At 49.2% G+C, this 23,662-nt stretch overlaps 1 protein-coding gene across 6 annotated transcripts in view; it reads left to right on the top strand.

Moving 5' to 3' along the window:
* The window catches only part of SPTAN1 (spectrin alpha, non-erythrocytic 1), a 60,389-nt gene that overhangs the window by 12,669 nt on the left and 24,058 nt on the right, over positions 1 to 23,662 (top strand). For 3 of the 6 annotated variants that reach the window (XM_082656197.1, XM_082656196.1, XM_082656194.1), the window contains exons 4-27: positions 3,413 to 3,553; positions 3,784 to 3,930; positions 5,283 to 5,416; positions 5,580 to 5,724; positions 5,802 to 5,956; positions 6,642 to 6,777; positions 8,996 to 9,097; positions 9,784 to 9,921; positions 10,429 to 10,539; positions 11,104 to 11,181; positions 11,294 to 11,449; positions 11,677 to 11,881; positions 12,656 to 12,837; positions 13,195 to 13,438; positions 13,639 to 13,761; positions 14,328 to 14,545; positions 15,314 to 15,406; positions 15,706 to 15,840; positions 16,904 to 17,052; positions 18,139 to 18,198; positions 19,313 to 19,511; positions 21,487 to 21,591; positions 22,026 to 22,049; positions 22,824 to 22,859. In XM_082656197.1, coding sequence (XP_082512323.1) covers positions 3,413 to 3,553; positions 3,784 to 3,930; positions 5,283 to 5,416; positions 5,580 to 5,724; positions 5,802 to 5,956; positions 6,642 to 6,777; positions 8,996 to 9,097; positions 9,784 to 9,921; positions 10,429 to 10,539; positions 11,104 to 11,181; positions 11,294 to 11,449; positions 11,677 to 11,881; positions 12,656 to 12,837; positions 13,195 to 13,438; positions 13,639 to 13,761; positions 14,328 to 14,545; positions 15,314 to 15,406; positions 15,706 to 15,840; positions 16,904 to 17,052; positions 18,139 to 18,198; positions 19,313 to 19,511; positions 21,487 to 21,591; positions 22,026 to 22,049; positions 22,824 to 22,859 — 3,216 coding nt within the window. The remainder of the gene's footprint in view (positions 1 to 3,412; positions 3,554 to 3,783; positions 3,931 to 5,282; positions 5,417 to 5,579; positions 5,725 to 5,801; positions 5,957 to 6,641; positions 6,778 to 8,995; positions 9,098 to 9,783; positions 9,922 to 10,428; positions 10,540 to 11,103; positions 11,182 to 11,293; positions 11,450 to 11,676; positions 11,882 to 12,655; positions 12,838 to 13,194; positions 13,439 to 13,638; positions 13,762 to 14,327; positions 14,546 to 15,313; positions 15,407 to 15,705; positions 15,841 to 16,903; positions 17,053 to 18,138; positions 18,199 to 19,312; positions 19,512 to 21,486; positions 21,592 to 22,025; positions 22,050 to 22,823; positions 22,860 to 23,662) is intronic. The other 3 variants (XM_082656199.1, XM_082656198.1, XM_082656195.1) reach the window with 2 other exon arrangements.

The raw sequence follows: 23,662 nt of genomic DNA, 5'->3' as shown, positions 1-23,662 counted from the left end.
TTTTGTTTCACATTTCCAATACCAAGGTATTAAGGGCAAACAAGCCTCTTTACGATGAAGTGCGCATGCTTAGTCTCTCATAGCTGGATGCTCTCATCTGTCTTTGATTTCCTTCTTATCTGTCTTTGTTCTTTGTCATCCAAAGTCTCGTTCCATTGAGGGACCAACCTTTTCAGTCCTTGACCTGTCAAGGCAGTCCCAAAGACTAAGACGAAAGCCACAGCTAGAAATGTCTCATCCTCTGCTGTTCCCTGAGATGCACAGTGGAACACCCACAGGGATTTTATTCCCTTAGTTTCTGGTCTAGTAAATACTTACTGTGTCTCTTTTGCTCTAATATACTCTGCAGTCTTACACTGAAGACTCGCAATTAGCCTTAAGCTTATTATTAATAATAAACTATTACTAGTAATGATTGTAAACAGGCAGTAAAAGTAAATTCTAAATGCTATATGCCAACTATTTAATTACTACATTCAACCCATGCAGGCAATATGATGCGTGTCTCTGCAATTAAATACAAAGACGTGGGACTTCCCTGGTGGTCCGGTGGTTAAGACTTCGTGCTTCCACTGCGGGGGGCATGGGTTTGATCCCTGGTTGGGGAACTAAGATCCCGCCTGCTGCGTGGCGCGGCCAAGAGAGTACAAGGATGCATCTGCTCATTTCCCCACTCTTGTATATAGTCTTACTGTACATGAAATCAGCCAGAGTGCCGATTTGCTGATTCAGCTGCTCTGTATTAGCTTAACCAGGTTACAGATGGGGAAATATGAGAAATAGATCAAGTGTTTGTCTTTAGTAATTAATGTGGGGGAGGGAGACCCAAAGCTCTCTTCATTCCCCTCTTCCCTGTTTAGAGATCTTATTAAAGCAGCATTTGAGGGACTTCCCTGGTGGCACAGTGGTTAAGAATCCACCTGCCAGTGCAGGGGACACGGGTTCAAGCCCTGGTCCAGGAAGATCCCACATGCCACAGAGCAACTAAGCCCGTGTGCCACAACTACTGAGCCTGCACTCTACAGCCCGTGAGCCACAACTACTGAGCCCATGTGCCACCACAACGAACAGTAGCCCCCGCTCGCCGCAACTAGAGAAAGCCTGCACGCAGCAACAAAGACCCAACGCAGCCAAAAATAAATAAATTTATCCAAAAAAAAATTTTGAAACTACTGTTAGCTGCTATTTGTTGAGAAGCTGTTAATAGCTATTTATGTGCGAACACTTTGCTAGGACTTTTACATACGTTCTCTCTAATCGTCACAAGAAGCTTGCAAGGTCGCCGTAGTATAGAAGGGTAGAAGCTGAGGCTCAGAGAATTTTGAGCAACTTGCTCAGGTTCCCACAGCTAATAGGTGACAGAACCAGTGTTTCAATCTACTCCTTTCTTTAGTTACAGTTATTCACTTTATTTTCCCAGCCCGAGTTTCATTCCTGTCAGCTTTCTTTTCCCCCAACTGCTTCTCTGAAAGCTGCTGCTGCTTGCTCAGGCCCCTGCTGAGAACTTTGCCTGAGCCAGCCAGGATTCTCCTCCACCCTGCCCGCTGTCCACGCGCTCCCTAAGCGCACCTGCCTCCCTGCCCACTCACGCTCTCAGACACCAGCAAGCTTGTGAAACTGGCCTCTGTCAAAACTGCAGTATTGACAAGAGGAGACATACTGGGAGTGGGAAAGTTGTTCCAGTCCTGGAACAGGCCTGGCCCCGGCTCTTCCCTCGAGGGTATGGAAATGAGATTTGTGAGAGACTGACGGCTGACTTGTAGGTGAGGATTTTCTTGAGCCTTCTGTGGCCTCATTTTAATTTGAGCAAAGGGGGGACTTCCCTGGCAGTCCAGTGGTTAAGACTCCACACTTTCACTGCAGGGGGCGCAGGTTCGATCCCTGGTTGGGGAACCAAGATCCCGTATGCAGCGCGGTACGGCCAAAAAATTTAAAAAAAAAAAAAAAAAAAAAAGCAAAGCGTTCTCCTTTAATCCCTGCATCCGTGCCCCCAGGCCCCATGGCCGCCCTGTCTTGGTAACTGACCTGGCCCAGTAACGCAGTAGGTTAGTTAGGCAGGCAGCATTAACGTAGAGGAAGGTGGGTGGGCTGTGAAGACTGTTTGTGTCCTGGATAACCTGTCTGTCACCGGTTTAGACTTTCACACCGTACCGGACGGCGTGGCGCCCCATAGTGACCGCCACCCACATTGGCTCCCACATCCGAGTAGGTGGAGTATTGACTTGCTGTTGGTTGCCTTTTCCCCCTTGCCTGGGAATGCCTTTCACTTCCTTCTCAGTGGTGGACTCCGGTTTGAACCATCAGCGATGGAAGTGATTGTAGTGGTGGAAGTGAATTGTGTGAGCCTTTATTTTCCTCCCAGTGCTTTCTCCTTTCAAATGAACCACCAGTACTTGCTCCTAAGAGAATCCACCCATGTTGACTATCCCGTGGCTTTCAACTTTTCAGTTTGCGGGGAGTGGCATCTCAACGATGGGTGGATCCCAGGTTTCTCTCCTGGTAGTGTTTGTGTTTGTGTCACTTGTTTCTGTCTGTGTTATACAGAAACTCCCAGTATCTTGGGTAGGCATAATCAACACCTAGAGATTGGGTTAGAATGCCAGACTGCATCGCCTAAGCTTGAATTGATGATAATCCCTCTGGTTCCTGACGAGTCCTTACTAGGACTGTGCCGTGAGAACCCAAAATGCTGGGAAGTGACTGTTCGGGCCTGTGGCTGCCACCTGGGCGCAGCTTGATGTAAACCTCACTTGGGATGTACTGTGTGTACCACAAGCTGCATCTTTTCACGAAACACCAAAACAGCTTCTGCCAGGAGTCCTCTTTGACAGCTGATTGTGCTTCAGGACCCCATCTTTTTACCTTTATACTAAGGTTTTCCTCTTTACTTGTGCCTCATAGTTATTTCTTTACACGTATGATGCCTATGGGACATCTTGTTTTCTCCCCTTTACCTCCGTGAATTCAGAACACACACTTAAGTGATTCCTGCTGCGGTTGCATGATCACACCTCATCTTTCCTTCCCCAGTAGTCTTATGACCTAGAAATCCCACTGTAATAATTTAACAGTTAATATAACTAAAAACATTACCTAAATACTTACCAAATAATGTGATATCAATAATAACTGATAATTACAAAATAATAAATTCCTTGGCATAAACTAGAATACATCTACCTACGAAAGGTCAGTTATTTTGTACTTTAAGACCTACCAAACCACTGTGAAGTGTATGCATTTTCCTCTTCTCAGTTAACTTTACAATTTCCCCTCAGTGTAGGGATTATCTATCTTCTTAAAAAGACTTGTTCAGAGCTCTGTGAGGTTTCTAACTTGTTGGAACTCTGTGGAGGAGCCAGATCCCACAGGAAAGGTTGTAATCTGTGGGGTTGGGCTCTTTACCCTCCAGACTCGTTTGATGGAGCTGCACCGCCAATGGGAATTACTTCTGGAGAAGATGCGGGAGAAAGGAATCAAGCTACTGCAGGCCCAGAAGCTGGTGCAGTTCTTACGAGAATGTGAGGACGTGATGGACTGGATCAACGACAAGGTACGTTTGAGAAGGAAGGTGTGCTGGGGAGGCCTTGAGGAAAGAAGGGGACGAGACCCCTCCACGTCTGCAGCTGAGAGCCGGCAGAGCGGCAGTGCAGCACACAGAAAAAACTGCGTCTGCCGAAGCTGCCGCGGCCCCTACCAGAGCCCATTTCGTGATGGGGTTCTGGAAGCCGTTGTTCCCAAGTGTTCTTTGGTGACTCTGGCTCTGTTGTGGTCCCTGAATAGGAGGCAATTGTGACCTCTGAGGAGCTGGGCCAGGACCTGGAGCATGTGGAGGTTTTACAGAAGAAATTTGAAGAGTTTCAAACAGACATGGCTGCCCACGAAGAAAGAGTTAACGAAGTGAACCAGTTTGCCGCCAAGCTCATTCAGGTAAATAGGGAAGTGCTGTGCTTCTCACAGCATCGTCCCATTAACTTCCTTTACTTGAACATTAATGTAATGTACCGTCATTACATTAACTTTTCCAGAAGAGAAGTTTTGATTGGGTCCCTGATTTCTGAGTGAGCAGGTTTTGGTAAGCATGTCTAAGAGTTCTGTTTAGGTCTAAGTAAGGCGGCAATACTGATCACTCCTAAATTGGACAATGCTTTCTAACTTGTGGCCGTGGGCAGGAAGGGCGGAGTTCCTTTGATCTGTTTCCTTCACCCACTTTCAGGTAGGGCTGAAGCTTTTATTGGGCTGCTGAAGCTGGGTGTCGGGGTTTCTCAGACTAGGGTGTGGTGGTGAAAGCTTCGTAGGGTTGGCAGATGTCCACCACTGCCTGATTGCTCTTCCCTTCCTTTTTGAGTCGGAGCTTCCCTGGGCTCCCGGGAGCCTGGGGAGCCCTGTGATGAATGGCTCTCCACCGGGAGCTCAGGAGCCATTAAGAAGGGAGTGGGGCAGCCCCTCCCAGTTGCATGCATGTGCGGTCCTATCACTGCCGCTTTATTCTCACCTGCTACCACAGGGCTCCGGAGACATCGAGTAGGATGAACTCGGGAGTTTCTGCTTTAGGGAAAACTGGATTTGGGGGGCGGGGTACACATTTTATGTATGTAGATCCTTCGGCACCGGTACTTGTTCCCTTTTGGATCCAGAGCCAGCATTCCTCAGATGTAATCTCACCCTTCCAACTGGCGAGTGAGCTGTCCCCGGAACCCTGGGCCGCCCCAGGGTTGTGCTGAGGAGAGCAGGCGGGCCAAGCCCGAGATCTCACAGGTGGACCCCGCAACCCGGAGTGCTTCTCCTTATTACTTTACATGTTATTTCTATTTAAACAAGACAGAATGTGGTTAGTGGGAAGCATACTTTGAAAGGATCATCTCCAGTCTGAAGTTAGGAACAGACCTGGAAAACCATGTGTCTGGGCAGGAATGCTTATTAATAGCCTCGTGACGTTTGAAACAGTGAACTTTGGAGCGGCTCGGGCGAGCGGTGCGTTGGCAAGGCCGCCACAGAGGTGCAGCTGAAGGGCCTTAACTAAGCAGGGGGCTTGGTGCTGATGCACAGAGAGAGACTTGCCCCACAGCTCCAGGGCGCAGAGAATGGCTCTCGCCTTTTTATAGAGCAAGCAATGGAAGCTCTTTTTGAATGAGCTTCCCTTCATTCCACACAGAAAGCCAGTGTTTCTTTAGAACAGTAAGGTTTGCTGAGGCGGCCGCGTCAGGGAGCCAAGGCCAGGCGCACAGTTGGTGGGGCCAGAGGTGCTGATCTGAGCGCAGTCTCTGCCCTTCCTGGCTCAGGAGCAGCACCCCGAGGAGGAGCTCATCAAGACGAAGCAGGATGAGGTGAACGCAGCCTGGCAGCGGCTGAAGGGACTGGCCCTCCAGAGGCAGGGGAAGCTGTTCGGGGCAGCCGAGGTTCAGCGCTTTAACAGGTACCGAGCTGAGGGGCTTGCGGGAAGGGGTCTCCCGGGGGGCGTGGTGAGGCCCAGGGCGAGGCTAGGAAGATGTGGGGCTGACTGGGTCTTGGCCCCGCGTGGTGTCCCAGTCCCAGGTGGATGTCGTAACTGTGGATTAACAGGTGCCTCTGTGCTGTAGGGATGTGGACGAGACCATCAGCTGGATTAAGGAGAAGGAACAGTTAATGGCCTCTGATGATTTTGGCCGGGACCTGGCCAGCGTCCAGGCTCTGCTTCGGAAACACGAGGGTTTGGAGAGAGATCTCGCTGCGTTGGAGGACAAGGTGGGTTTTGAAGGCAGCTGACTCTATAAGTGAGTTAGTCCGGTCAGGAGAGCAGCCCTGACAGAGTGTGTCTGCAGGTCAAAGCCCTGTGCGCCGAGGCCGACCGCCTGCAGCAGTCCCACCCTCTGAGCGCCACCCAGATCCAAGTGAAGCGAGAGGAGCTGATCACCAACTGGGAGCAGATCCGCACCCTGGCCGCAGAGAGACACGCACGTCTCAACGATTCCTACAGGTAGAAATGCTCCTCCAGGGCCCCGCAGCCCGTACCAGGGGGCGTTTTTTTTAGAGGCGATAGGAAGGCAGAGTTGACGGTCAGTTCGCTCTGCTGAGAAACCTTCTGTATCGCTTGACAGCTTTCCTCTAGTAAGAAAAGGCAGATGACTTTTTCTTACTGTATTTGTTATATATTTTTATATTGTATATTAATATATTTCTGTGTTATATTTGGAGACTGGAAACTTTGTGTTTGCATATACACACATAATATTTATAACTATACACATCTTTTTTCCATCTCATATCACTGTGTTAGAACCAATAGAAATGGAAATAGTCTCTTTAGCAATGTGAGCATCAGGTGAAATACTCTGTTAAAATTGAGTAAATCAAGGATTGAAAGGGAGAGAATGCTTCTTACTAATAACTAAGGGTTGAACTGGGGAGTGACAAGGAAGTTGAAAATAAGAGACAAGCTTGGGGAATTATAGTGATAGACAGAACCTAAATTTTAAAGGCTTGATTTCAGCCTTCTTCTGCTTTCCTTTATAGTCTAGATTGAAAGAGTCCCATGTTTCCGAGGGCTAGAGTTTGTGTGGTTCGTTAAGACGTCCGAGGACATGAATTCAGAGCTCTAGGGCGGCATCTTCCATCTGGGGCCTCCCCTCGAGACCTCTCCTCACTGACCTTTGGTTTCCCAGGCTTCAGCGCTTCCTTGCCGACTTCAGAGACCTTACCAGCTGGGTCACTGAGATGAAAGCCCTCATCAATGCAGATGAACTTGCCAACGATGTGGCTGGGGCCGAAGCCCTGCTGGATAGGCATCAGGAGCACAAGGTAAGGTCTCCACGGTCTTCCAAAAGTAAGGCCACGAGCTTAACAGGGCATCACTGTAGCTCTGTCACTTACAGCCAGAAGTGGCTGAAACCTTGCTCACAGGTAGCTCTCGCCATAGGGATTGTGGCTGGTTCTGCCTTTGGAGACTTGCTTTACCTTCTTCTAATAGATGGTTAAGGGAGTTACATGTCAGGAGAATAACTACGGTTCCTAAAAGCAAAGGGCCAAGCTCTGGCAAGGTGGAGGTGCTACTGTTTTGCACGTGTGTCCTGTGACACCTTAAACAATGTCTTTGTTTAAATGCTGAATTTCATAGTTGGTTTGAGTGAATTTAAGTTTCATGATTTGCTATATCCCCAGAGAGCGTCCTTGGGAAACTAGTTTTATGAGATCTTAATAGGCTCTACCTTAAGAAGAAGGGGTTTCTATGGCTAAGAAATTCTGGAAAACACTGCTAAACAAGATTTTTAAAATTATTATTACTGTAGGTCTTCTGAGAGGTGCTAGATATAAAAAATTAATATACAACAGTCAGATATGCACTAGCAGCAGTTAGAAGCGTAATTTTTAAGAATCCTACTTATAATTGCATCGGAAAATATAAGATACTTGGGAATAAATCTGACAAAAGTTGTGTAAGACATCCGTGGAGAAAGCTGTAAAGTTTTGATGGAAGAAAAGAAACACTGAATAAAGGGATGGGCAGGGATGGAATGATCTCTTATAAAGGTACAAATTCTCCCCAAGATTTATACATTCAGTGCAATTCCAGGCGAAGGCCTTTATTTCTGGAATGAGACAAGATGATTTTTTTTTTTAATTTAATTAATTAATTTATTTGTTTTTGGCTGTGTTGGGTCTTCGTTGCTGCGCACAGGCTTTTCTCTAGTTGTGGAAAACGGGGGCTACTCTTTGTTGCGGTGCGCGGGCTTCTCATTGCAGTGGCTTCTCTCATTGTGGAGCACAGGCTCTAGGAGCATGGGCTTCAGTAGTTGCGGCACGCGGGCTCAGTAGCTGTGGCTCACGGGCCCTAGAGCACAGGCTCAGTAGTTGTGGCACATGAGCTTAGTTGCTCCGCGGCATGTGGGATCTTCCCGGACCAGGCATCGAGCCCACGTCCCCTGCATTGGCAGGTGGATTCTCAACCACTGCGCCACCGGGGAAGCTCGACAAGATGATTTTAAAATTAATTTGGAAGAAAAAAAAATCAAAAACAGCTGAGATAATTGTGAAGAACCGGGGAGGGACTCACCCTACCAGGTATTATAAAATCATAAACAGATCCATCTGGCAGGACTTCCCTGGTGGCGCAGTGATTAAGAATCCTCCTGCCAATGCAGTGGACACTGGTTCGAGCCCTGATCCGGGAAGATCCCATATGCTGCACAGCAACTAAGCCCGTGCGCCACAGCTACTGAGCCCGTGTGCCACAACTACTGAAGCCCACGCACCTAGAACCCATGCTCCCAACAAGAGAAGTCACCACAATGAGAAGCCTGCACACCACAACGAAGAGTAGCCCCCGCTCGCCACAACCAGAGAAGAGCCCACGTGCAGCAACGAAGACCCAATGCAGCAAAAATAAAATAAAATAAGTTTATTTAAAATAAAAAGAATCCACCTGCCAATGCAGGGGACACGGGTTCGAGCTCTGGTCCGGGAAGATCCCACATGCTGTGGAGCTACTGAGCCCGTGTGCCACAACTACTGAGCCTGCGCTCTAGAGCCCATGAGCCACAACTGCCGAGCCTGCGTACCACAACTACTGAAGCCCGCGCACCTAGAGCCCGTGCTCCGCAATAAGAAGAGCCACCATAATGAGAAGGCTGTGCGTAGCAACGAAGACCCAACACAGCCAAAAATAAATTAATTAATTTTTTTAAATGTTAAAAAAAAGAAATCCATCTGGCACAAGAAAGACCCGAAATAGACCAATGGAACAGAAGACAGAGAGCTCAGACCCTATAGATGTGTGGAAACTTGACAGTTTGACAGGTGGCACAAAAAGCCAGTAGGAAACAGACTTCTTAATAAATGATGCTCTCCTGTTCGATGACCTAGGCTGTTATTTGGAAACCTGGCCTTATCTTTGATTTTTTTCCTCATTCTAGACGTGATATTCCTGATTTGTAATGATTATGTGTAATTCAGTAACTTCCTCTTCTTTTACAAGATGCTGGGCATAAATTGTCCTTTTCTCCCCCCCGCCCCCTCTTAGGGTGAAATTGATGCTCACGAAGATAGCTTTAAATCTGCCGATGAGTCTGGACAGGCCCTGCTTGCTGCTGGTCATTACGCCTCAGATGAAGTGAGGGAGAAGGTAAGAGAGGAGAAAGACTGTTTTACTAAGTCTCCGAAAGCTATTATCCAGCCTTGAATATCCAGACGTTGCATTCACCCTGGTGTGTGAGAAAACTTACACAAGAGATTCCGCCTGGAAGCAGCAGCTCCAGAGATTTTAAAAGAAGACGTGTGGCGATTGATCAGGGAGAGAAAGTTCCATTTGTTATAGAGACCAAGAAGAGACATTTCAAAGACACACTTTATTGTCATTAACTTTAGAGCCTAAAAATTAAGCCTAGGGCATTCCTGGGTCTAGTCAGCATATTCTGGGGAGTACCACTCAATTGACGTCTCTCACCTAAGAGCCCCTACTCCATTTATGCCGCCTCACTTTTACATAGATGCCCTTTTTCTTCTACCTAGGGGTTTATTTGCCATTTTTGCCTAACATTATTTGTGATAATGTGGCAGTAAATTAATTCTAGATTCATTCGAGCAGGGCCACCCCTTTTAGGTTTAACATCAACTTTCAGCAAGCCGCTCAGGATCTGTGGTTTCTTGTGGCTTGCCTGACACGTGCAAGGAAATGTTCTCCTTCCCTTATTTAAATCGGAGCAGAGGCCTGAAGGTTGGCAGAGGGTTGGAAATGCCAGGGCAGCCTCTGAGTCTGCCCAGCGGCCGTGGGCACTGAGTTTCCCTCCACCTGCCCCCTCTCCCTCCCAGCTGACCATCCTCTCCGAGGAGCGGGCCGCGCTGCTGGAGCTGTGGGAGCTGCGGCGGCAGCAGTATGAGCAGTGCATGGACCTGCAGCTCTTCTACCGCGACACTGAGCAGGTGGACAACTGGATGAGCAAACAGGAGGTGATTGGGGATGGGAACCGGCCGCCTGCTCCGTCTGCTGCTCAGTTAGCACATTCTGTGCGGGGATCACCAGTGGTTCAGTTCTGCGTCAGGTGGAGGGTTGCCAGCTTCTGTGGGCTCTGCCAGCACGGTCCTTGCTGCCGAGATTGAAAGGCCCTCAGAAAAGGCCCCAGTTTTTCAGGGGAGTGTGATGGCGTGAAGTGTTTTGTTAAAGAGATTTTGTTTCTTTAGAACATAGCATTATGCGTAATTTAAATCTAATAGAAGCAACAGAAGCTATTGGAAAAAAGTTTCAGTGGAATGTGGAATAAGGATTTCATGCTCTTGTTGGATTAGTTTTAAGGGAATCTGAAGAGGCTTCTGGCTTTCTGGGGGAGATTTGAAGGTGTAATAGCCATAGAACTTCTTTCCTTCTTTTTGTCCTTCTGCCAGAATAGCCTTTGCTTTCCAGCCTTAGGAGGTGAAAGGAATCAGACATTATCTCAACATTTTGTTTCCTCTTCTAAGGCGTTCCTGTTGAATGAAGACCTGGGAGATTCCTTGGATAGCGTGGAAGCGCTTCTCAAGAAGCACGAGGACTTCGAGAAATCCCTCAGTGCTCAGGAGGAGAAGATTACAGTAAGACCCCTCCTTGCTGTCAGTGCCTTCAGATTACCATGAGAGTCAGCAGAGGTCTCGTCTTGTTCCAAAAGGTTCCTGAGCAGGTTCAGTGAAGGCTCCAGGTGCTTAAAGTCTCACGGAGATGATTGACCACCTTGTTGGAGACACAGCACGACTTCTAGAATGAAGTCATTTTCTTGATGTGAACCTCCAAGTTGAGATTACCTTCCTCTAAAAGAAATTAAGAATTAATGTAAGAGATATTTTCCCATTGAACACAGACCTTAGAAGTAGGAATTGAAAGGCTGTTGACCCATATCTGACTCCGTCAGTTCCTGCTGTGACGTTAGCTGCAGCTAATGTGTCCAGTCCTGAGTGAAGCTAGCGTAACTCTGTGCCCTCCAAGAACATCAAGCAAAAACTCAGCAGTTGAGGGATAAAGATTGTCATAGCAAACCTCAGAGTGAAAACCTTGACCTGAGTTCAGGTCTAGAGCATTCCGTGCCCTGTTCTGCACTTTCCTCTGGGGTCCAAGCTGTGGAAGAGTCGCTCACCAGTGAAGAACCTTATTCTTCTTCCTAGGCCTTAGACGAGTTTGCCACCAAGCTAATTCAGAACAACCACTATGCGATGGAAGATGTGGCCACTCGCCGAGATGCGGTAAGTGTGCAGCCTCTTTACACACCTCCTTTCTGTCCGTGGGTGGCCCTTCTTAGCCTGATCTGGGGGGGGGGGTAAGAGCTGGAGATTCACAGCGAGCCTTGCCTTCCAGCTGTTGAGCCGCCGCAACGCCCTTCACGAGAGAGCCATGTATCGCCGGGCCCAGCTGGCTGATTCCTTCCACTTGCAGCAGTTTTTCCGTGACTCTGATGAGCTCAAGAGTTGGGTCAATGAGAAGATGAAAACCGCCACGGACGAAGCTTATAAAGTAATGTCCTGTTAGCATTGCCATGTAGCACTTGGTTAGTAAGCTAAACACAGCACTCACAGTTAAACTGTAGCTAAATAAAGAAATTGGAAATTTCAAAATATACACTATTTAATGTAAGCTGGTCGTTTTATATGTCTCCCTATAAAGATAAGTGTGAGGGTAATGCAGCATAACTTGATGTCCTTAGGTTCAAGATAGAACTCCCTTCTTCCTTTCCTTGGCAGGACCCATCGAACCTGCAAGGGAAAGTACAGAAACATCAGGCTTTTGAGGCTGAGCTCTCGGCAAACCAGAGCCGCATTGACGCCCTGGAGAAAGCCGGGCAAAAGCTGATTGACGTCAACCACTATGCCAAGGACGAGGTGGCAGCTCGAATGAATGAGGTCATCAGTTTGTGGAAGAAACTCCTGGAGGCCACGGAACTAAAAGGTGAGAGGAGGGCTTCCCTGGTGGCGCGGTGGTTGAGAGTCCACCTGCCGATCTAGGGGACACGGGTTCGTGCCCCGGTCCAGGAAGATCCCACATGCCACGGAGTGGCTGGGCCCGTAAGCCATGGCCGCTGAGCCTGCGCATCTGGAGCCTGTGCTCCGCAACGGGAGAGGCCGCAACACTGAGAGGCCTGCGTACCGCAAAAAAAAAAAAAAAAAAAATAGAGGAGGTGTGCACGGGGTTACGGGATGCCGTTTGGGGAATTAAACCTTCCTCCCTCGTTCCGTGTTTTGGGGACATGTGCCACCCAGGCAAGCTGAGCTGGGTGACCTGGGCACTCGGGCTCACTTCCTGGGTAGGAGTCACCTGCCCTGGGTTCCTGATGCTTTGCTGATTTGGTGAATGTGGTTGAGCGTGCTGGTCAGGGAGGGCAGGGAGCCTGAGTGAGAAGGGGATGATTTGGTCGTTGGGCACAGTCTAGATAGTCTGACTGAATTGGGCCTCATCACTGAAAGTCAGAGCTCAGCCGGGAGCCAAGGGCACTTAACCATTCGCCAGCCCCTATCCCATGGGGGTTAGAAGGCTTCTTAAACGACTTCCACTTCAGCATCTAAAAGGTGGAGCAGAGGCTGCGGTTTTTCTTTACCCTCTTGATAGCAGTGACGCTGTAACTAGAATCCTGCCCCGTGGTCCTTCTGCGAGGTGCCATTGTTGAGAGCACACTGGCAGAAGGACGGTGTTAACTAATGAAATCAAACTTGCCTCCGTGACTAGGAATAAAGCTCCGTGAGGCTAACCAGCAGCAGCAGTTTAATCGCAACGTTGAGGACATCGAACTGTGGCTGTACGAAGTGGAAGGTCACCTGGCTTCGGACGATTACGGCAAAGACCTTACCAATGTCCAGAACCTCCAGAAGAAGCACGCCCTGCTGGAGGCCGATGTGGCAGCACACCAGGTACGGTGACCTGGGCGCGGCTTTTGGGCCAGTGAGCACAGGAGTGAGAGTGGCCAGTCGGTCAAGAGCAGCTGGTGTGGGGAGGGATGAAGTGTGTTGATTTTCTTAGGGAACCATGTGTGCCCTATATGCTTCTGTTCAAATTAGACTGCCTTCCCTCGGACCTTTCTGGGATCCCAGAATGAGGGGAAACAGTGGCAGAAAGAATGCTCTTGGGTATGGGAAAAGAACCGTGTTATATTTTCTCGGTATGTGAGCAAACCACACCTGAAGTAATAAAGTCAGCCTAGAAATGTCCAGAACATAGTTGCCCCACGCTGGGCCAGGCTTTCAAGACTCTGTCCTACCTGTTCCCAGGATCGAATCGATGGCATCACCATCCAGGCCCGCCAGTTCCAGGATGCTGGCCACTTTGATGCTGAAAACATCAAGAAGAAGCAGGAAGCCCTGGTGGCCCGCTATGAGGCTCTCAAGGAGCCCATGATTGCCCGGAAGCAGAAGCTGGCAGATTCTCTGCGTTTGCAGCAGCTCTTCCGTGACGTCGAGGATGAGGAGACATGGATTCGAGAGAAAGAACCCATTGCTGCATCCACCAACAGAGGTCAGCCTCCCGCCATCAGACAGGAATCCAGTTGGGAAAGGGCTCTACCCTTATGGCAGGAAGGGGACCAGTGTCAGAGTGAGCAAGGTCAAGTTTAAGTTGAATTGGAAGTTTAGGTAAACCGTGGTGGAAGCTAAGTGACAGTTATGCTGCCTCTTCTCTTGATGGCTTGGGTGACTTGGGAGTGGTTTCTCTTTCAGGCAAAGATTTAATTGGAGTCCAGAATCTGCTAAAGAAACACCAAGCCCTACAAGCAGAGATTGCCGGACATGAGCCCCGCATCAAAGCAGTTACACAGAAGGGGAACGCCATGGTGGATGAAGGTGAGTGTCGTCGGAAAAGTGGCTTCACTCTCATTCACGGCACTCTTCTTGGAAGGCTGAGTGCGTGGACCCGAGTCAGGCTGGGCTGTAGGGTTGAAGACCGTCCCCGCGCTCTCCTGACTATGACTTTGACTTGCCCATAACCTCTCTGAGCTGGACTTGTTACCTGTGAGGTGGGGATGATATCACCTGCTCCCACAGTTGTGAGGATTAAACAAGGTCAGACACTGAGGAGCCTGAGACAGTGCCCGGCAAGTGTGTCTCCGTGACTGGGAGTTGGGGGAGTGGGGGCTGTTATTTTTATTGTTTCTTTATGATAACATCACTGACCAACTAGGGATACCCTCCTTCTTAGAGTCTAGATAGACTTCATGCTTTGAGGAGGCAGAAGACAAGCAGATCTGTTGGGCTGGAACCTGGACCTCTCGTAAAACTGAAAATATGAAGGGGCCTGGCTCCCCAAGATGTAGTGTCGTAGGTGCTGCGAGCGCACAGAGGACGTTTTTGTCCTGCTGCAATGTGTCCACCTGCTTCTCGTTGTCCTCCCTCCCCTGCCTACCTCGCAGGCCATTTTGCTGCAGAGGACGTGAAGGCCAAGCTCCACGAGCTGAACCAGAAGTGGGAGTCGCTGAAATCCAAGGCCTCCCAGCGGCGTCAGGACCTGGAGGACTCGCTGCAGGCCCAGCAGTACTTCGCTGATGCCAACGAGGCCGAGTCGTGGATGCGGGAGAAGGAGCCCATCGTCGGCAGCACCGACTATGGGAAGGACGAGGACTCGGCTGAGGTGAGGCGAGCTGGGGGCTGCCGCGCTCGGGCTGGGGCTGGCTGGGAGAATGACCACGTGGAAGGTGCAGCCTCACGGCTGTCGCCCTTCGAAGTGTTTCAGCGTCTTTTTTCCCTTTTTACTATGGAAATTCAGTCATACTTAAAGAATAGAGGAGACGGCCTTTCACCATCAGCCGTGACCGTTTCTCCATTCTTGTTTCATCTTTCCTCCCCCACCTGCATACACATACGTACATAAACACAGTTCTTTGTTAGTCATCTTTTTTTAGTGGACCCCTTAAATTTTATTCATAGAGGTCTAGGTGTAGCCGCGTGCCTACCTCTTCTCTTGCCAGTCTTCACAAAAACCACAGTGAGCTGAATATTGACACGACCTGAGATGATTTTTGGAAGTGGCGGTAGAGGAAAATGGAGAAGCACCGAGTGTGGCGGGGAACGGGGTTCCCTGGACGAGGGAGCTGCCACTTGTTGGGAATGTTTATTTCCTAGGATGGGGGTGGATCTGCTGTACGTGTGACGTTCTTTATGTCCCTTCATGTGTTTCAGGGGTTGCCTAGTTAAGCATGTAAAGGCAGGCTGAAAAGATTATAGTAGAAATCACAGTATTTCCTCCAAATTAAATGTTTATCAAAAAGGGGGAGAGAGTGGAGGACTGATCAGGTCGCCGGGTAACTAAACAGATTTCAGAGGCAGGTGGCGTGTGGGAGAGGCAGCAGGGCGGCTCTGGCTTCTTGCTCAGGGTCGCCGTGTGTTATTTTGGTTCCAGGCTCTGCTAAAGAAACACGAGGCTTTGATGTCGGATCTCAGCGCTTATGGCAGCAGCATCCAGGCTCTGCGAGAGCAGGCCCAGTCATGCCGGGTGAGTGTGGCTTCCGTTCAGCAGCTGCGAGTTCCCTGGGGGCTGGGGGGCTGGGGAAGATGAAGGACCCGGATGCGGCCAGCAGATGTCACGGTCATGGGTGTTGTTCTTGTGACCTCAAAGACCCCAAGACAGCTGAACTTCCTGAATCAGATTTTGTTGGTAGCTTCAGAGAAGAACTCTGACAAAGGTGTGTTTGGTAAATTTGGGACAGCTGTGGAAGTTGGAGTCCGCCGTGGGCTCAGATGCCACACCGGGGACATCCTGTAACTTTGTTTGCCCTTCCTTTGGATTTTTAGCAACAAGTGGCCCCCATGGATGACGAGACCGGGAAGGAGCTGGTCTTGGCGCTCTACGACTATCAGGAGAAGAGCCCTCGAGAGGTCACCATGAAGAAAGGGGATATCCTCACCTTGCTCAACAGCACCAACAAGGCAAGCGCAGAAAGAGGCCGTGGGCGGGTCTCCATCAGCACCGCCAGTTGCACTCAGTTGGGCGTCTTGGGAGTGTGTCTTTCCAGGATGAGGCTGGTTTCGAATTTGAAGACTTTACTTCCCTGGTCCACCTCCCACTTCATACAGGTTTATCCTGTTTTGCCTGTGATCAAGATGACCAGTCTTGTTTCCTTGAATACCCGGAAGCTAGTGTAATGACCCACCCTCTCAAGGGTAGCTTTTTTCACCATTGAAAAAAATTCCAAGTGGAATTTTTTTTCTCTCTTGGATCAAAGTGTGCTCCTCTGTAGCTTGTACCTGTTGGTTCTAGACTGTACGACTACAGCAGACAGTTGAAGACGGCGCCAACGTCACCCCGTAGGCTCCGTCTTCTCAAAGTTAAACGCTGCCTGGTTCATCAGCGTTTCTCGCCTGACACATTCTGGTTTGGCAGTGTCCTTGGAGTGAGTCCATGGTCCTCCACGTGTCATAGGACTGATCCCCAAAGAGCCTGCCTCCCCTCTCGGTCTAGGCTGGGGAAGTGTCCTCGGCCCGGCCGTTGTCAAGAACCTCCTATTCCCACACCCTCAGCTTACCCCAGTCGTGGGAGTTCGAGAAAACCTGACTGGTGTCTTTATGTTGACTCTCACCCTCAACTAACCCTCCGGTCTGACTGATTTACTCAACAGCAGCGTCGTCCAGTAGAACCTTCTGTGGTGGTGGATGTTTTATGTCTGTGTTGGCCCTACAGTAGCTGCTAACCGCAGGTGAAGTACTTCATGTGTGGCAAGTGCAGCTGCGTTTTTATTTAATTTCACTTAACTTACTTAAGCGTGGCTCATGGCTGCAGTATTAGCACAGTTGCAGGGCGTCTACGCGACGAGAAGGCTGGCCTTCCTGTCCCGAGTCATCGGGGCTGCACTGTGACCGTCTGCATACTTGGCACGTCACGGGATTCTCTTGCCGTGATTAGAGCTTTCTTTTGTATGCACACAGGCCTCCTTGGATTCTTCCTTCCTCAGGGGAGGAATTGGCTTTCAAGTCTCTCTTTTTTTCCACTTAGGACTGGTGGAAAGTGGAGGTGAACGATCGTCAGGGTTTCGTGCCAGCCGCGTACGTGAAGAAGCTGGACCCTGCGCAGTCGGCCTCCCGGGAGAACCTCCTGGAAGAGCAGGGCAGCATCGCGTTGCGGCAGGAGCAGATCGACAACCAGTAAGGGTCTCGCCATCGGGCACGAAGGACCCAGCGCCGCTTGGGGGCTTAGTCTGTGTCACGCATGGGCTGAGGTTTAGGCAGCGTCCTGAGGCTCCAGAGCAAATGCTCTTATGATGCCTGTCTGCACTCAAGAACACACTCTTCCTGCCTTTCCCAAGTCGCTTCTAACCCACACAACGCTGTTGGAACCTAAAATCCCTGACCCGTACCTTTGTTTTCCATTGTTTTGTTGTCTTCCCCTGCATTGGCAAGTTTCTTTTCCTAGACATTTGCGAATTATTACCGTCTCAGTCTTTGTCCTCGGGTCAGGAGATGTTCTTGAAATGGGTTTTTAGCTGTTCCACACCCCTCCTGCGCTGCCCTTTGTAAAAGGCCGCGTAGGGAGCGTCTCGTCTATCGACTTTGTGCTCTGAGAATGGAGTATACTTTTTATGAATCGGCTCTGTCCTCTTTCCTGTAGCTAAGCCCCCATAAAGACCTATGTCCCTCCTTTAGGGTATATCTTACTCTGCTAATGAAATCAAAGGCTTTAGGCACTTGGGAGAGATCCAGAAAATACATCCTCACTAGAGTTTAGAATAATAGAACTTTTCTGACCCTGATGATCCCCGCGGAGATCGGTTATTTATACACTTAATTAGACGTTTTCTGTTACTGTTAAGACAAGAATGAGAGGTTTTGGCCTGGATCATAAACACGAGAGCAAAACAGTGGACCAGATATCTGACTACAGTTGCGTGTTAGCCCTCAGGAGAGTCTCTTCCTCGGGGCGGTCACTGTATCCCCTGGCCTGGCTCTGCGAAGTGACCAGTGTTTCTAGCACAGGAACGTTTACTGCCTTAAGCGTGGCAGACGTCAGGAAAACGAAGGTGAACTAACCCCCTAATTTAATGTGATTTTCCTGCTCTTTCCTTACTGTGATTTTACTCCCGGCCTGGCCTGCTTCCAAGAGCTCTTGAATGACTCCCTAATTTTCCCCACTCAAAGCCTCCGCCGTCACAGCACCCATCGGAGCCGCCGCCTTCCATCCCCGTGGATTAACCCACTAATCCGTGCGTGCTTTTGCTGTGCCCCTCTGTGCAGGACGCGCGTAACTAAGGAGGCCGGCAGCGTGTCTCTGCGTATGAAACAGGTGGAAGAACTGTGAGTAGGCCGGAAGCTCTGCCGAGTGCCGCCCTTGGCTCCCCGTCCATCCTCCCGCTGCCGCTTCTCTTGAAGGCGCTCGTGGGTCCAGGAAGGCGAGGGGCGGGAGGGGCCCGTCTCCGGCAGCAGCTTTCGCTCACAAGGGAAGGGGTTTGGGTGAAGCTGTGTCAGCTGTGGCCGCTTCTCTCGTTGGTTGCTTCTGTGCAGCTGTGTGTTCAGAGTGTTGTTGGTTCCCCTGCTGGTGGCTTTTGTGCTGGACCAGCCGCTCTCAGCAGACCCGGAGGCCGATGATGCCATAGCCCTCAGTAGGCAGGAAACCACATGCCTCGTAAAGTGCTCTGATACTTGGTAATTCGTTCCTTTTTTATTTCACTTCTGGAAGCTTAGAATGGATTCTAGATTTTTTTTTTTTTTTTGGAATTTTAACTCAGTTGTACTAAGTTTGTCATTTTCACATCTCTAAAGATACCAGAAGTTCAGTCTTTTGTATTTTAGTTCCCCAGGGTGAGAGTGTCATTTGAGTCTCTTCATAAGAAACGTTCAGCTAATGAAATGGGATTTATGTGATTTCTCCTTCTGAAGTGGCCAAAACTTTCTGAGAAATAAATGTATTATTTTAGAAACAGTAGAAATTTCCTACTGTTCCGGAGATACTAAAATCCTGTAGGAGGCTGTTTAAGATAGCTCAGCATACCTTCCCCCACCGCCTGGGGGCTGCTGGCAGAATCACACGGCAGGAGAACAAGCCCTCTGTATACATTACGCGCAGCAAGTTCATCTCATCTCGCAGCTGTAGTCGCATGGAGCCTGTGGTGGTGTGCCAAACGCTTGGTTTCGGTCCTTTGTGGTTGTGATGTCAGTGCGCACGTGGCTGGGCATGAGTGTGCCGGGCCACCCAGCCACCCAGTTGTGAACCGTGCCGTGTGTGCTTGTCCCTGAGGTTGTCTGTGGGTGCTCGGGGTCTTCGTCTGCCTTCCGATACTTTGTCACCAGGGCATCATCGTTACCGACTCACAGCCTGGGACCCACATCTTGGAGACAGCTGGTAGTTTGCCACTGTGGGAAGCTAACTGTCTCCCCTGCCCCCTCTTGTCACCCTCTCGAATTACATCAGGTACCATTCTTTGCTGGAACTGGGGGAGAAGCGTAAAGGCATGTTGGAGAAGAGTTGTAAGAAGTTTATGCTGTTCCGTGAAGCGAATGAGCTACAGCAGTGGATCAACGAGAAGGAAGCGGCCCTGACGAGCGAGGAGGTCGGCGCAGACCTGGAGCAGGTCGAAGTGCTGCAGAAGAAGTTCGATGACTTCCAGAAGGTACAGAAAGTTGTTCGGGGACTTGGTTCTCTTGATTTTTGCTGCGGATTACCAGAATGAGAATTCAGTGATTATATTCCTTCATTTCTGTAGCCATTTTTAAACGAGTTTAATCGAAACTTTTCTCACACCAGTTTAGTTTTGAGGAAATACATGCAGTTTTTTCTACATGTTGTTTTAAGAACTTTCCTAGGGCTTCCCTGGTGGCGCAATGGTTGAGAGTCTGCCTGCCAGTGCAGGGGACACGGGTTCGAACCCTGGTCTGGGAGGATCCCACATGCCACGGAGCAGCAAAGCCCATGAGCCACAACTACTGAGCCTGCGCGTCTGGCGCCTGTGCTCCGCAGCAGGAGGGACCGTGACAGTGAGAGGCCCGCGCACCGCGATGAAGAGTGGCCCCCTCTCGCCGCAACTAGAGAAGGCCCGTGCCCAGAAACGAAGGCCCAACACAGCCAAAAATAAATAAAAAGATATATAAAAAAAAAAAAAGAACTTTCCTAAACCTAACATACAAACGTGTAAAAGTAGTTTTTCTAATTGGGGTTAAATTCACGTAACATAGAGTTAACCATTTTAAAGGGTACAATTCTGAAACACTTAGTTCATTCACAGTGTTGTACTACCATCCCCTCTGTCTAGTTCCAAAACATTTTTTATCACTTTAAAGGAGACCACAGACCCATTAAGCAGCCACTCCTTATCCCCCTCTCCCCTCCCCCCCAGCACCTGGCAGCCACCGAGCTGCTTCTTGTCTCTGGATTTATGTATTCTGGACATTTCCTATAAATGGAATCATAGGTCATGTACTTTATGGCTGACAGCTTTCACAGAGCATAATGTTGTCAAGGTTCATCCTTGTAGACGGATCAGTGATCTGTTAACTGTTTATGGCTAATGTTCCATGGTGTGTATATACCACATCTTGTTTATCCATTCCTCAGTTTAAAAGTATTCTTGGGACTTCCCTGGCGGTCCAGTGGTTAAGACTCTGCACTCCCAATGCAGGGAGTGTGGGTTCAATCCCCAGTCAGGGAACTAAGACCCCCGCATGTCGCACGGTATGGCCAAATAAAAAAGTATTCTTATAACCAATTCAGGTGGGTTGAGGGGCTTTTCTCCCAGAGTGGCTAGCACTAAAATTTCATCACAGTTCTGACATGTGTCCTGTCCCCTACAAAGAAAGGTTTTTTAAAAATCTCCAACCAGGGTTTCCCTGGTGGCGCAGTGGTTGAGAGTCCCCCTGCCAATGCAGGGGACACGGGTTCATGCCCCGGTCCGGGAGGATCCCACATGCCGCTGAGCCTGCGCGTCCGGAGCCTGTGTTCCGCAACGGGAGAGGCCACAATGGTGAGAGGCCCGCGTACCGCAAAAAAAAAAAAAAAAAAAATCTCCAACCAGAATAATGGATTTTTAAAAATTAAGTATTTATGGCTGCGTTGGGTCTTTGTTGTTGTGCGTGGGCTTTTCTCTAGTTGCGGCGAGTGGGGGCTACTCTTCGTTGTGGTGCGTGGGCTTCTCGTTGTGGAGCACGGGCTCTAGGTGTGTGGGCTTCAGTAGTTGTGGCACACAGGCTCAGTAGTTACGGCTTGCGGGCTTAGTTGCTCTGCGACATGTGGGATCTTCCTGGACCAGGGCTTCAACCCGTGTCCCCTGCATTGGCAGGTGGATTCTTTTTTCTTTTTTGGCAGGTGGATTCTTAACCACTGCACCATCAAGGGAGTCCCAATAATGGATTATTATTAACTACAGGTAGTTCAGTAAACATGAGACAGACGTCTCCGATGCCCTGCTGTTTTCTTACTTCTTGGTAGTGACAATCAGCATTTTCTGATTTAGGTGACCGTCAAGGAGTAGAAAAGCTATAAGATACCTATTGGACAGAAATTTATATATTCAAACCATAGTTTATGAGTACCTGTTGCTCTTCTTTGAATTGCTCTTGTGGGTTTTAGTTATGATGTCTTTTTCTTTGAAGGATCTCAAGGCCAATGAGTCACGGCTGAAGGACATTAACAAGGTGGCTGAAGACCTGGAGTCCGAAGGTCTCATGGCGGAGGAGGTGCAGGCAGTGCAGCAGCAGGTGGGGGTCTGGCCCCTGCACGGTGTCTGTTAAGGAAGCAGCTTGGCTCCCCCTTCATCCTGCGTCGCCTAGCACGCGTGTTCCGTAGCACAGGGTGTGGCCAGGGCACTGGTTCTCTGTGTGACCTGCACTGTCTTGGTTACCTTTGACGGGAGGGAAAAACAGCTGTCCTCCTTATGCCCATTAAATATTGTAGAAGTTGTTGAATGTTCCTTTAGCCCTTAACTAGTAATAAATTCATGCAGTCCCTTAAATAAAGAAAAGGTATTACATAGGAACACTTGGTCTCTCTATAGACTTTAAGAAGTTCCTCTGGCCAGTCAGGCTGCCTGTCTTTTTGTAATTCTCTCCAGGTTTGACATGACAGTGATGAGTGTAACTTAGAAGTGTGTATTTTCTCTAATAATAGAACTGGTTTTCTTCTCTGCTTGTAGGAGGTGTACGGCGCGATGCCCAGGGTAAGTGTCTGGTGCCCCGTGTGGAACTTGAACTTGAGAAGGATTAGCTCTTGGGATAAGGATAAAGTCAAGAGCCTCATAAGGATTTCTGTTCTTGAACCTCGAGAGATGCCTTTCGTGTGTAAAAATCTGTGGAAAAGAAATAGCAGGAAAAAAAAAAAAAGAAAAGAAATAACAGAAGTTGGTCTCTATTGGCCATCCTCCAAAGATCAAGAGTTTTTCTCTGTTCAGTTACCTAGAACTTTTTCCACAGCAATTCTTTTTTTTTTTAACATCTTTATTGGAGTGTAATTGCTTTACAATGGTGTGTTAGTTTCCGCTTTAAAAGTGAATCAGTTATACATACGTTCCCATATCTCTTCCCTCTTGCGTCTCCCTCCCTCCCTCCCTCCCTATCCCACCCCTCCAGGCGGTCACAAACCACCGAGCTGATCTCCCTCCCCAGCAATTCTTTAGGTGTGTTTATCCCTCTTCAAAGAGTCCTCTGAATATGACATAAAGAAACGCCGGACATTTTATTAACTTTCCCCATTGTCTCCATCTCTCCTACTGCATTAAAAAAGGAAGAACTTTTCTCTCCTATTTCTTTGCTTCGTTTCCCTCGAGCAGCCTTGCAGTTTGCTGCCAGCCAGTGTTGAGTTCTGAGTCACAGAGGGAAGTGCTGTTCCAGCTGATTTCTCTGTGAACTTCCTGTCGTCCAGAGGGAAGGCTGGGGCTGCTTTGTTTTGTGCACAGTTGCTTGGCTGCCTAAATGCCTCCTTTTTCTTTGAATAGGATGAAACTGATTCCAAGACGGCCTCCCCATGGAAGGTAAGAGCTTCTGTGCAAATTATTATTTCCAAAGGTTTTCCAGGAACAGAAATACTTTACATCCTTTTCTGGCGTGCCTGTTATCTGAGTATTTAGGCTTGTCTGAGCCTGTGGTTGTTTCTGGACTTGTTTGGCCTGGTGTCTTTCTGACCCTGGTGTTGTATTCTTGGAATCTGTCATGCCTTGAAATGGGGTGCTTAATACACAGAAGCAAAATGTCTCCCTGCAGACGCTCAGCACAAATTCAGTTAGGTCGAGTTTATCACGCACTGTCGCTGCCAGGGTATACAGCTGGCCCTCCACATCCGTGGGTCCACATCCTCGGATTCAACCAACCAACAATTGAAAATACTAGCATCCGATCCATGGTTGGTTGAATCCGAGGATGCAGAACCCGCCCATACAGGGCGCCGGCTCCAAGGGACTTGAGCATCTGTGGAGTTTAGTACCTCGGGGGGTCCTGGGATCATTCCCTGTCGGGTACCAAGGTTACAGGGGTGACTGCAGTTCACAGAGGTCACACTGCATAGTCAGGCATGGTCCCACCAATAGGACTACAGCCCAAAAGGACACATGATGTGAGGATGAAAAGGAGCGTAAGCTCCACTCATCGTCTGCCTGGCCGCTTCCTCCCGGGGCCTAAGAAAGGCTTGAGAGAAGGTCCACATCCGACGAGACACATAAAGGGGGGACACCAGATGTTTACCAGCTGCAGTGGACATTATTCCAGAGAGATCCAGGGGTGGTGCTTGACCAGGGTGGGCATAACTTCAGGAGGACAGGGGATGAGCTTTTTCACGTGA

The sequence above is a fragment of the Grampus griseus genome (genome assembly GCF_964374135.1).
Source record: "Grampus griseus genome assembly, chromosome: 6".
Lineage (NCBI taxonomy): Eukaryota > Metazoa > Chordata > Mammalia > Artiodactyla > Delphinidae > Grampus > Grampus griseus.
This window is presented reverse-complemented; position numbering and strand designations above follow the sequence as displayed.